The sequence below is a fragment of the Oncorhynchus gorbuscha genome, linkage group LG17 (assembly GCF_021184085.1).
Source record: "Oncorhynchus gorbuscha isolate QuinsamMale2020 ecotype Even-year linkage group LG17, OgorEven_v1.0, whole genome shotgun sequence".
NCBI classification, from domain to species: Eukaryota; Metazoa; Chordata; class Actinopteri; order Salmoniformes; family Salmonidae; genus Oncorhynchus; species Oncorhynchus gorbuscha.
Window position 1 is genome coordinate 58044673 of NC_060189.1, and position 13401 is coordinate 58058073.

The 13401-nt window shown below is 47.0% G+C and overlaps 1 protein-coding gene across 9 annotated transcripts in view; it reads left to right on the top strand.

Moving 5' to 3' along the window:
• Nucleotides 1-13401, top strand: part of LOC124001345 (type II inositol 3,4-bisphosphate 4-phosphatase-like) — a 282847-nt gene that overhangs the window by 243220 nt on the left and 26226 nt on the right. For all 9 annotated transcript variants that reach the window (XM_046308075.1, XM_046308066.1, XM_046308067.1 and 6 more), the window contains one exon: nucleotides 8021-8196. In XM_046308075.1, coding sequence (XP_046164031.1) covers nucleotides 8021-8196 — 176 coding nt within the window. The remainder of the gene's footprint in view (nucleotides 1-8020; nucleotides 8197-13401) is intronic.

The window sequence follows — 13401 nt, forward strand, 5'->3', positions numbered from 1 at the left end:
CGCTGATAGTTCATGCTGCAGAATAAATTTAGGGGCAATCAGATGCCTCCCTGATGGTATTGCATGATGGATAAGAATCTGCCTGTACTTCTCAGCATTGAGGAGACCATTCATTCTGACCAAATCCCAAATTATCCCATCTCCATTTGCAGAAATGCAGCCCCAAACTTGCAAGGAACCTCCACCATGTTTCACTGTTGTTCTGCTACAGCCAAATATTTGACTCATCAGTCCAGAGCACCTGTTGCCATTTTTCTGCACCCCAGTTCCTGTGTTTTCGTGCATAGTTGAGTCACTTGGCCTTGTTTCCACGTCGGAGGTACGCAAGTCTTCCATGAAGGCCACTTCTGACCAGACTTCTCCGGACAGTCGATGGGTGTACCATGGTCCCACTGTTTTCTGCCAATTCTGAGCAGATGGCACTGCTGAACATCTTCCCTTTGCGAAGGGAAGTAAGCATGATGTGTCTTTCATCTGCTGCAGCAAGTTTCCTTGGCCGACCACTGAGTCTACGGTCCTCAACGTTGCCCGTTTCTTTGTGCTTCTTCAAAAGACCTTAGACAGCACATCTGGAAACCCCTGTCTACCTTAATGTCTGCCTGAGAGAGACCTGTCTGCCTTAATGTCTGCCTGGAAGAGACCTGTCTGCCTTAATGTCTGCCTGAGAGAGACCTGTCTGCCTTAATGTCTGCCTGAGAGAGACCTGTCTGCCTTAATGTCTGCCTGAGAGAGACCTGTCTGCCTTAATGTCTGCCTGAGAGAGACCTGTCTGCCTTAATGTCTGCCTGAGAGAGACCTGTCTGCCTTAATGTCTGCCTGAGAGAGACCTGTCTGCCTTAATGTCTGCCTGAGAGAGACCTGTCTGCCTTAATGTCTGCCTGGAAGAGACCTGTCTGCCTTAATGTCTGCCTGGAAGAGACCTGTCTGCCTTAATGTCTGCCTGAGAGAGACCTGTCTGCCTTAATGTCTGCCTGACAGAGACCTGTCTGCCTTAATGTCTGCCTGAGAGAGACCTGTCTGCCTTAATGTCTGCCTGAGAGAGACCTGTCTGCCTTAATGTCTGCCTGGAAGAGACCTGTCTGCCTTAATGTCTGCCTGGAAGAGACCTGTCTGCCTTAATGTCTGCCTGGAAGAGACCTGTCTGCCTTAATGTCTGCCTGAGAGAGACCCTTCTGCCTTAATGTCTGCCTGAGAGAGACCTGTCTGCCTTAATGTCTGCCTAATGTCTGCCTGAGAGAGACCTGTCTGCCTTAATGTCTGCCTGAAGAGACCTGTCTGCCTTAATGTCTGCCTGAGAGAGACCTGTCTGCCTTAATGTCTGCCTGAGAGAGACCTGTCTGCCTTAATGTCTGCCTGGAAGAGACCTGTCTGCCTTAATGTCTGCCTGAGAGAGACCTGTCTGCCTTAATGTCTGCCTGAGAGAGACCTGTCTGCCTTAATGTCTGCCTGGAAGAGACCTGTCTGCCTTAATGTCTGCCTGGAGAGACCTGTCTGCCTTAACTGCCTTAATGTCTGCCTGAGAGAGACCTGTCTGCCTTAATGTCTGCCTGGAAGAGACCTGTCTGCCTTAATGTCTGCCTGAGAGAGACCTGTCTGCCTTAATGTCTGCCTGAGAGAGACCTGTCTGCCTTAATGTCTGCCTGAGAGAGACCTGTCTGCCTTAATGTCTGCCTGAGAGAGACCCTGTCTGCCTTAATGTCTGCCTGAGAGAGACCTGTCTGCCTTAATGTCTGCCTGAGAGAGACCTGAGAGAGACCTGTCTGCCTTAATGTCTGCCTGAGAGAGACCTGTCTGCCTGCCTAGACCTGTCTGCCTTAATGTCTGCCTGAGAGAGACCTGTCTGCCTTAATGTCTGCCTGGAAGAGACCTGTCTGCCTTAATGTCTGCCTGAGAGAGACCTGTCTGCCTTAATGTCTGCCTGAGAGAGACCTGTCTGCCTAATGTCTTAACCTGTCTGCCTTAATGTCTGCCTGGAAGAGACCTGTCTGCCTTAATGTCTGCCTGGAAGAGACCTGTCTGCCTTAATGTCTGCCTGAGAGATACCTGTCTGCCTTAATGTCTGCCTGAGAGAGACCTGTCTGCCTTAATGTCTGCCTGAGAGAGACCTGTCTGCCTTAATGTCTGCCTGGAAGAGACCTGTCTGCCTTAATGTCTGCCTGAGAGAGACCTGTCTGCCTTAATGTCTGCCTGAGAGAGACCTGTCTGCCTTAATGTCTGCCTGAGAGAGACCTGTCTGCCTTAATGTCTGCCTGAGAGAGACCTGTCTGCCTTAATGTCTGCCTGGAAGAGACCTGTCTGCCTTAATGTCTGCCTGAGAGAGACCTGTCTGCCTTAATGTCTGCCTGAGAGAGACCTGTCTGCCTTAATGTCTGCCTGGAAGAGACCTGTCTGCCTTAATGTCTGCCTGGAAGAGACCTGTCTGCCTTAATGTCTGCCTGAGAGAGACCTGTCTGCCTTAATGTCTGCCTTGACATTTCTGCCTGGAAGAGACCTGTCTGCCTTAATGTCTGCCTGAGAGAGACCTGTCTGCCTTAATGTCTGCCTGAGAGAGACCTGTCTGCCTTAATGTCTGCCTGAGAGAGACCTGTCTGCCTTAATGTCTGCCTGGAAGAGACCTGTCTGCCTTAATGTCTGCCTGAGAGAGACCTGTCTGCCTTAATGTCTGCCTGAGAGAGACCTGTCTGCCTTAATGTCTGCCTTGACATTTCTGCCTGGAAGAGACCTGTCTGCCTTAATGTCTGCCTGAGAGAGACCTTGCTGATGCAGTATAACTACCTTGTGTCTTGTTGCTGTGCTCAGTCTTGCCATGGTGTATGACTTTTGACAGAAAACTGTCTTCAGCAACCTCACCGTAGTTGAGTTTGGTTGTTCCTCACCCAGTTTTATTCCTCCTACACAGCTGATTCTGTTTCAGTTAATGATTGTGTTTCAATCTACATATTGAATTGATGATCATTAGCACCTGTTTGGTATAATTGTTTAATCATATATTTAGACTGTATGCCTACAAAATCTCTGACTTTGTGCAGGTGAACCTAGAAGAATTGATGCTGTTATGAAGGCAAAGGGTGGTCACACCAAATATGGATTTCATTTAGATGTTTCTTCTGTTCACTCACTTTGCATTTTGTTAATTGATAAATATAATCTATTAACATGTCTGTTTTTGAAAGCATTCTTACTTTGCAACATGATTTCACATCTGCTAAAACTTTTGCACAGTACTGTATGTTTTCTAGTTTCTTGAAGTACTGTTCAAATGCAACTTATTTCGATGTAAAAACTGAAATGGTCTATTCATTCCTTTTCCATTTTAATAGACATCTTATCCAGAACAACTTACAGTAGTGAGAGCTTCCATTTTCATACTTTATTGTACTGGTCCCCCGTGGGAATCAAACCCACAACCCTGACATTGCAAGCACCATGCTCTACCAACTGATGATTGATGTCTCAATGTACTTCATTTCTGTATTCTGCATTGTTTTCCTTCATGGTGATGGAAAGTCAACAGGTACAAACCTAGATGACCAGCCTATGTACAATACAGTAATGTACATTTACATTAAGTGGTTTGTAAGGATGGGAAATTAGTACTGCACAAAAATGGGTTGTTTTTCCATGTTATCCCATGTTATTCCATGTTAATTTGAAGGTAGACCTTAAAATACATCCACAGGTACACCTCCAATTGACTAAAATAATGTCAGTTAGCCTATCAGAGGTTTCTAAAGCCATGACATAATTTTCTGGAATTTTCCAAGCTGTTTAAAGGCACAGTCAACTTAGTGTATGTAAACTTCTGACCCACTGGAATTGTGATACAGTGAATTATAAGTGAACTAATCTGTCTGTAAACAATTTTTAGAAAAATTGTGTCACGCACAAAGTAGATGTCCTAACCGACTTGCCAAAACTATAGTTTGTTAACAAGAAATTTGTGGAATGGTTGAAAAATGAGTTTTAATGACTCCAACCTAAGTGTATGTCAACTTCTGATTTCAACTGTATATTAGTCCACTACAGAGGTCTATATCGGTCCGCTATGGAGGTCCATATCAGTCCACTACAGAGGTTTATATCAGTCCACTACAGAGGTTTATATCAGTCCACTACAGAGGTCTATATCAGTCCACTACAGAGGTCTATATCAGTCCACTACAGAGGTTTATATCAGTCCACTACAGAGGTTTATATCAGTCCACTACAGAGGTCTATATCGGTCCGCTACGGAGGTCCATATCAGTCCACTACAGAGGTTTATATCAGTCCACTACAGAGGTTTATATCAGTCCACTACAGAGGTCTATATCAGTCCACTACAGAGGTCTATATCAGTCCACTACAGAGGTCTATATCAGTCCACTACAGAGGTTTATATCAGTCCACTACAGAGGTCTATATCGGTCCACTACAGAGGTTTATATCGGTCCACTACAGAGGTTTATATCAGTCCACTACGGAAGTCTATATCAGTCCACTACAGAGGTCTATATCAGTCCACTACAGAGGTTTATATCAGTCCACTACAGAGGTCTATATCAGTCCACTACGGAGGTCTATATCGGTCCACTACAGAGGTTTATATCAGTCCACTACAGAGGTCTATATCAGTCCACTACAGAGGTCTATATCAGTCCACTACAGAGGTCTATATCAGTCCACTACAGAGGTCTATATCAGTCCACTACGGAGGTCTATATCGGTCCACTACAGAGGTTTATATCAGTCCACTACAGAGGTCTATATCAGTCCACTACAGAGGTCTATATCAGTCCACTACAGAGGTTTATATCGGTCCACTACAGAGGTCTATATCAGTCCACTACAGAGGTTTATATCAGTCCACTACAGAGGTCTATATCAGTCCACTACAGAGGTCTATATCAGTCCACTACAGAGGTCCATATCAGTCCACTACAGAGGTCCATATCAGTCCACTACAGAGGTTTATATCAGTCCACTACAGAGGTCTATATCGGTCCACTACAGAGGTTTATATCGGTCCACTACAGAGGTTTATATCAGTCCACTACGGAAGTCTATATCAGTCCACTACAGAGGTCTATATCAGTCCACTACAGAGGTCTATATCAGTCCACTACAGAGGTCTATATCGGTCCACTACAGAGGTCTATATCGGTCCACTACGGAGGTCCATATCAGTCCACTACAGAGGTTTATATCAGTCCACTACAGAGGTCTATATCAGTCCACTACAGAGGTCTATATCAGTCCACTACAGAGGTTTATATCAGTCCACTACAGAGGTTTATATCAGTCCACTACAGAGGTCTATATCAGTCCACTACAGAGGTCTATATCAGTCCACTACAGAGGTTTATATCAGTCCACTACGGAGGTCAGAGGTTTATATCAGTCCACTACAGAGGTCTATATCAGTCCACTACAGAGGTCTATATCAGTCCACTACAGAGGTTTATATCGGTCCACTACAGAGGTCTATATCAGTCCACTACAGAGGTTTATATCAGTCCACTACAGAGGTCTATATCAGTCCACTACAGAGGTCTATATCAGTCCACTACAGAGGTCCATATCAGTCCACTACAGAGGTCCATATCAGTCCACTACAGAGGTTTATATCAGTCCACTACAGAGGATCGGTCTACAGAGGTTTATATCAGTCCACTACAGAGGTTTATATCAGTCCACTACGGAAGTCTATATCAGTCCACTACAGAGGTCTATATCAGTCCACTACAGAGGTCTATATCAGTCCACTACAGAGGTCTATCGGTCCACTACAGAGGTCTATATCAGTCCAGGTCCATATCAGTCCACTACAGAGGTTTATATCAGTCCACTACAGAGGTCTATATCAGTCCACTACAGAGGTCTATAGTCCACTACAGAGGTTCATATCAGTCCACTACAGAGGTTTATATCAGTCCACTACAGAGGTCTATATCAGTCCACTACAGAGGCTATATCAGTCCACTACAGAGGTTTATATCAGTCCACTACAGAGGTTTATATCAGTCCACTACAGAGGTTTATATCGGTCCACTACAGAGGTTTATATCAGTCCACTACAGAGGTCTATATCAGTCCACTACAGAGGTCTATATCAGTCCACTACAGAGGTTTATATCAGTCCACTACAGAGGTCTATATCAGTCCACTACAGAGGTTTATATCAGTCCACTTAAGGTCTATATCAGTGTTTTATCAGTCCACTACAGAGGTCGATATCAGTTACGGAGGTCTATATCAGTCCACTACAGAGGTTTATATCAGTCCACTACGGAGGTCTATTTACGGAGGTCTATATCAGTCCACTACGGAGGTCTATATCAGTCCACTACGGAGGTCTATATCAGTTCACTACGGAGGTCTATATCAGTCCACTACGGAGGTCTATATCAGTCCACTATTGAGGTCTATATGGTCGCTAATAATAGTAAAGGCCCAGTGCACTACTTTTGTGAGAAAAATATATTTTTAAAAAATGCTATATTTTTTGTATTAATATATTTTGTTTTATTCAGATTTTTAGGGGTTGCGGGAGGGCCTCCTGGTCAGCTTTAGTCTGTCAAGCCATACAATCTCTTATCCTTTCACGTCTATGAAAACAGTCAGTCTGGAAATGGACCAGGAGACATGGAACATTATGAAACACCAGCCTCTTGGGTTCATACTGCAGTATCCAACAGTCATTATGAAACACCAGCCTCTTGGGTTCATACTGCAGTATCCAACAGTCATTATGAAACACCAGCCTCTTGGGTTCATACTGCAGTATCCAACAGTCATTATGAAACACCAGCCTCTTGGGTTCATACTGCAGTATCCAACAGTCATTATGAAACACCAGCCTCTTGGGTTCATACTGCAGTATCCAACAGTCATTATGAAACACCAGCCTCTTGGGTTCATACTGCAGTATCCAACAGTCATTATGAAACACCAGCCTCTTGGGTTCATACTGCAGTATCCAACAGTCATTATGAAACACCAGCCTCTTGGTTCATACTGCAGTATCCAACAGTCATTATGAAACACCAGCCTCTTGGGTTCATACTGCAGTATCCAACAGTCATTATGAAACACCAGCCTCTTGGGTTCATACTGCAGTATCCAACAGTCATTATGAAACACCAGCCTCTTGGATTCATACTGCAGTATCCAACAGTCATTATGAAACACCAGCCTCTTGGGTTCATACTGCAGTATCTAACAGTCATTATGAAACACCAGCCTCTTGGGTTCATACTGCATTATCCAACAGTCATTATGAAACACCTGCCTCTTGGGTTCATACTGCAGTATCTAACAGTCATTATGAAACACCAGCCTCTTGGGTTCATACTGCAGTATCCAACAGTCATTATGAAACACCAGCCTCTTGGGTTCATACTGCAGTATCCAACAGTCATTATGAAACACCAGCCTCTTGGGTTCATACTGCAGTATCCAACAGTCATTATGAAACACCAGCCTCTTGGGTTCATACTGCAGTATCCAACAGTCATTATGAAACACCAGCCTCTTGGGTTCATACTGCAGTATCCAACAGTCATTATGAAACACCTACCTACTTGACCCCTACCTTGACCCCTACCTTGACCCCTACCTTGACCCCACTGATGTTTGATATATATTTGCTTCAGATAAGTTTTGAATCCACAATTGTTTCTAAATTGGAGACCCTAGAAGCTAAACAAACTGTCTAAACTATAAACAAATAATTTAGATGCAACTAAATTAGATGTGGTAGAGCTGCAACCAGCTGCAAAACATTTCTCAAACATTTAAACAAACCACGGAAAGGGTGTTCAGTCCTTGGAGAACATACCGTAACTGAAGTTTTGAAACATTCTTCAAGATGGCAACCTAACATTTTCATCAACAATTCTCATCGTCTTTAATGCTGATGCATTTCTAGGCTCCTTAATCAGCATAACTAAAGATGTAGTGAAATCAGGACACATCAAGATTCCAACATAAACTGTGTAATATATGGTTCTCATGTCTTCTCCTGACATGTATGTTGCAGAAGGGGATTGGCGGGAGCAGCTCTGCCCTCTGGTGGTGAGGTTGAAGGAGTGCGTCGCGGAGGTGGTGGTGCGGGCCAGGAGGGCCATGACCTTCGTCCTGCTGCAGGAGGCGGCCTGCAGCATCCCCCAGGGACTGTTCCTCAAGCAGAGGAGGGATGTGGTCTTCAGTCAGGCGGTAGGTGGCCACCTGTGAAATGAGGACTCCACTTTGGAAACAGCCTATAGATATTTGTTGCAATTGATTTGTCATGTCAAGGCTCTTTAACCAATGCCAAGGTTTTTCAGCTGTTAGGAAGCTAGTTAGGATCTACAGTATCAAACCACCATTCAACGGCATGTGTTTCTTTACATAATTTACACAGGAGATTAGTTAGCATTTCACTGACTATGTTTGTCATGCAGGTGAAAGAGGACCCAAAAGCGACTTGGCGAAAACAGAGTCTTTAATCCAGTAAAGTAATTACAAACAAAAAAACACAACTTTCACTCGAAATGACGAGGACAAACTGGAGACTCGATCTTGAACAGCAGGTGAACAGCAGGTTGCCTCGGGAAGGCACTTGAACCAGACAGACTCAGACACCTGCTCACCACGCAGCATCTGAGGAAAACACGACACGACAGGGCGATACACAAACACAGCACGGTGAATTCTAGACAAGGAACCGACAGGACAGGAACGGAACACAAAGGAAGAAATAGGGACTCTAATCAGGGGAAAGGATCGGGAACAGGTGTGGGAAGACTAAATGATTGATTAGGGGAATAGGAACAGCTGGGAGCAGGAACGGAACGATAGAGAGAAGAGAGAGCGAGAGAGTGAGAGAGGGAGGGGGAGAGAGAGGGATAGAAAGAGGAAAGAACCTAATAAGACCAGCAGAGGGAAACGAATAGAATGGGAAGCACAGGGACAAGACAAGATAATAAATGACAAAACATGACAGTACCCCCCACTCACCGAGCGCCTCCTGGCGCACTCGAGGAGGAATCCTGGCGGCAACGGAGGAAATCATCAATGAGTGAACGGTCCAGCACGTCCCGAGACGGAACCCAACTCCTCTCCTCAGGACCGTAACCCTCCCAATCCACTAAGTATTGGTGACCCCGTCCCCGAGAACGCATGTCCATGATCTTATGTACCTTGTAAATAGGTGCGCTCTCGACAAGGACGGGAGGGGGGAGGGAAGACGAACGGGGTGCGAAGAAAGGGCTTGACACAGGAGACATGGAAGACAGGATGGACGCGACGAAGATGTCGCGGAAGAAGCAGTCGCACAGCGACAGGATTGACGACCTGGGAGACACGGAACGGACCAATGAACCGCGGAGTCAACTTACGAGAAGCTGTCGTAAGAGGAAGGTTGCGAGTGGAAAGCCACACTCTCTGGCCGCAACAATACCTTGGACTCTTAATCCTGCGTTTATTGGCGGCTCTCACAGTCTGTGCCCTGTAACGGCAAAGTGCAGACCTCACCCTCCTCCAGGTGCGCTCACAACGTTGGACAAACGCTTGAGCGGAGGGAACGCTGGACTCGGCAAGCTGGGATGAGAACAGAGGAGGCTGGTAACCCAGACTACTCTGAAACGGAGATAACCCGGTAGCAGACGAAGGAAGCGAATTGTGAGCGTATTCTGCCCAGGGGAGCTGTTCTGCCCAAGACGCAGGGTTTCTGAAAGAAAGGCTGCGTAGTATGCGACCAATCGTCTGATTGGCCCTCTCTGCTTGACCGTTAGACTGGGGATGAAACCCGGAAGAGAGACTGACGGACGCACCAATCAAACGACAGAACTCCCTCCAAAACTGTGACGTGAATTGCGGGCCTCTGTCTGAAACGGCGTCTAACGGGAGGCCATGAATTCTGAATACATTCTCGATAATGATTTGTGCCGTCTCCTTAGCGGAAGGAAGTTTAGCGAGGGGAATGAAATGTGCCGCCTTAGAGAACCTATCGACAACCGTAAGAATCACAGTCTTCCCCGCAGACAAAGGCAGACCGGTAATGAAGTCTAGGGCGATGTGAGACCATGGTCGAGAAGGAATGGGGAGCGGTCTGAGACGACCGGCAGGAGGAGAGTTACCCGACTTAGTCTGCGCGCAGTCCGAACAAGCAGCCACGAAACGGCGCGTGTCACGCTCCTGAGTCGGCCACCAAAAGCGCTGGCGAATAGACGCAAGAGTGCCTCGAACACCGGGATGACCAGCTAACTTGGCAGAGTGAGCCCACTGAAGAACAGCCAGACGAGTGGAAACAGGAACGAAAAGGAGGTTACTAGGACAAGCGCGGCGACGCAGTGTGCGTGAGTGCTTGCTTAACCTGTCTTTCAATTCCCCAGACTGTTAACCCGACAACACGCCCATAAGGAAGAATCCCCTCGGGATCAGTAGAAGCCACAGAAGAACTAAACAGACGGGATAAGGCATCAGGCTTGGTGTTCTTGCTACCCGGACGGTAAGAAATCACAAACTCGAAACGAGCGAAAAACAACGCCCAACGAGCTTGACGGGCATTAAGTCGTTTGGCAGAACGGATGTACTCAAGGTTCTTATGGTCTGTCCAAACGACAAAAGGAACGGTCGCCCCCTCCAACCACTGTCGCCATTCGCCTAGGGCTAAGCGGATGGCGAGCAGTTCACGGTTACCCACATCATAGTTGCGCTCAGATGGCGACAGGCGATGAGAAAAATAAGCGCAAGGATGAACCTTATCGTCAGACTGGAAGCGCTGGGATAGAATGGCTCCCACGCCTACCTCTGAAGCGTCAACCTCGACAATGAATTGTCTAGTGACGTCAGGAGTAACGAGGATAGGAGCGGACGTAAAACGTTCTTTTAGAAGATCAAAAGCTCCCTGGGCGGAACCGGACCACTTAAAACACGTCTTGACAGAAGTAAGAGCTGTGAGAGGGGCAGCAACTTGACCGAAATTACGAATGAAACGCCGATAGAAATTAGCGAAACCTAAAAAGCGCTGCAACTCGACACGTGACCTTGGAACGGGCCAATCACTGACAGCTTGGACCTTAGCGGAATCCATCTGAATGCCTTCAGCGGAAATAACGGAACCGAGAAAAGTAACGGAGGAGACATGAAAAGAGCACTTCTCAGACTTTACGTAGAGACAATTCTCTAAAAGGCGCTGTAGAACACGTCGAACGTGCTGAACATGAATCTCGAGTGACGGAGAAAAATCAGGATATCGTCAAGATAGACAAAAACAAAGATGTTCAGCATGTCTCTCAGAACATCATTAACTAATGCCTGAAAAACAGCTGGCGCATTGGCGAGACCAAACGGCAGAACCCGGTACTCAAAATGCCCTAACGGAGTGTTAAACGCCGTTTTCCACTCGTCCCCCTCTCTGATGCGCACGAGATGGTAAGCGTTACGAAGGTCCAACTTAGTAAAGCACCTGGCTCCCTGCAGAATCTCGAAGGCTGATGACATAAGGGGAAGCGGATAACGATTCTTAACCGTTATGTCATTCAGCCCTCGATAATCCACGCAGGGGCGCAGAGTACCGTCCTTCTTCTTAACAAAAAGAACCCCGCCCCGGCCGGAGAGGAAGAAGGCACTATGGTACCGGCGTCAAGAGACACAGACAAATAATCCTCGAGAGCCTTACGTTCGGGAGCCGACAGAGAGTATAGTCTACCCCGAGGAGGAGTGGTCCCCGGAAGGAGATCAATACTACAATCATACGACCGGTGAGGAGGAAGGGAGTTGGCTCGGGACCGACTGAAGACCGTGCGCAGATCATGATATTCCTCCGGCACTCCTGTCAAATCGCCAGGTTCCTCCTGAGAAGTAGGGACAGAAGAAACGGGAGGGATGGCAGACATTAAACACTTCACATGACAAGAAACGTTCCAGGATAGGATAGAATTACTAGACCAATTAATAGAAGGATTATGACATACTAGCCAGGGATGACCCAAAACAACAGGTGTAAACGGAGAACGAAAAATCAAAAAAGAAATAGTCTCACTGTGGTTACCAGATACTGTGAGGGTTAAAGGTAGTGTCTCAAATCTGATACTGGGAAGATGACTACCATCTAAGGCGAACATGGGCGTAGGCTTCTCTAACTCTCTGAAAGGAATGTCATGTTTCCGAACCCAAGCTTCGTCCATGAAACAACCCTCAGCCCCAGAGTCTATCAAGGCACTACATGTAGCACCCGAACCGGTCCAGCGTAGATGGACCGACAAAGTAGTACAGGATTTTGATGGAGAGACTTGAGTAGTTGCGCTCACCTGTAGCCCTCCGCTTACAGATGAGCTCTGGCTTTTACTGGACATGAATTAACAAAATGTCCAGCAACTCCGCAATAGAGGCACAGGCGGTTGGTGATCCTCCGTTCCCTCTCCTTAGTCGAGATGCGAATCCCTCCCAGCTGCATGGGCTCAGACTCTGAGCCAGAGGAGGGAGATGGTTGCGATGCGGAGCAGGGAAACACCGTTGATGCGAGCTCTCTTCCACGAGCCCGGTGACGAAGATCTACCCGTCGTTCTATGCGGATGGCGAGAGCAATCAAAGAGTCCACATCTGAAGGAACCTCCCGGGAGAGAATCTCATCCTTAACCACTGCGTGGAGTCCCTCCAGAAAACGAGCGAGCAGCGCCGGCTCGTTCCACTCACTAGAGGCAGCAAGAGTGCGAAACTCAATAGAATAATCCGTTATGGACCGTTCACCTTGGCATAAGGAAGCCAGGGCCCTAGAAGCCTCCCTACCAAAAACTGAACGGTCAAAAACCCGAATCATCTCCTCTTTAAAGTTCTGGAACTTGTTAGAGCAATCAGCCCTTGCCTCCCAGATAGCTGTGCCCCATTCTCGAGCCCGGCCAGTAAGGAGTGAAATGACGTAAGCAACCCGAGCTCTCTCTCTAGAGTATGTGTTGGGTTGGAGAGAGAACACAATCTCACACTGCGTGAGAAAGGAGCGGCACTCAGTGGGCTGCCCGGAGTAGCAAGGTGGGTTATTAACCCTAGGTTCTGGAGGCTCGGCAGGCCAGGAAGTAACAGGTGGCACGAGACGTAGACTCTGGAACTGTCCAGAGAGGTCGGAAACCTGAGCGGCCAGGTTCTCCACGGCATGGCGAGCAGCAGACAATTCCTGCTCGTGTCTGCCGAGCATGGCTCCTTGGATCTCGACGGCAGTGTAACGAGCGTCTGAAGTCGCTGGGTCCATTCCTTGGTCGGTTCCTTCTGTCATGCAGGTGAAAGAGGACCCAAAAGCGACTTGGCGAAAACAGAGTCTTTAATCCAGTAAAGTAATTACAAACAAAAAAACACAACTTTCACTCGAAATGACGAGGACAAACTGGAGACTCGATCTTGAACAGCAGGTGAACAGCAGGTTGCCTCGGGAAGGCACTTGAA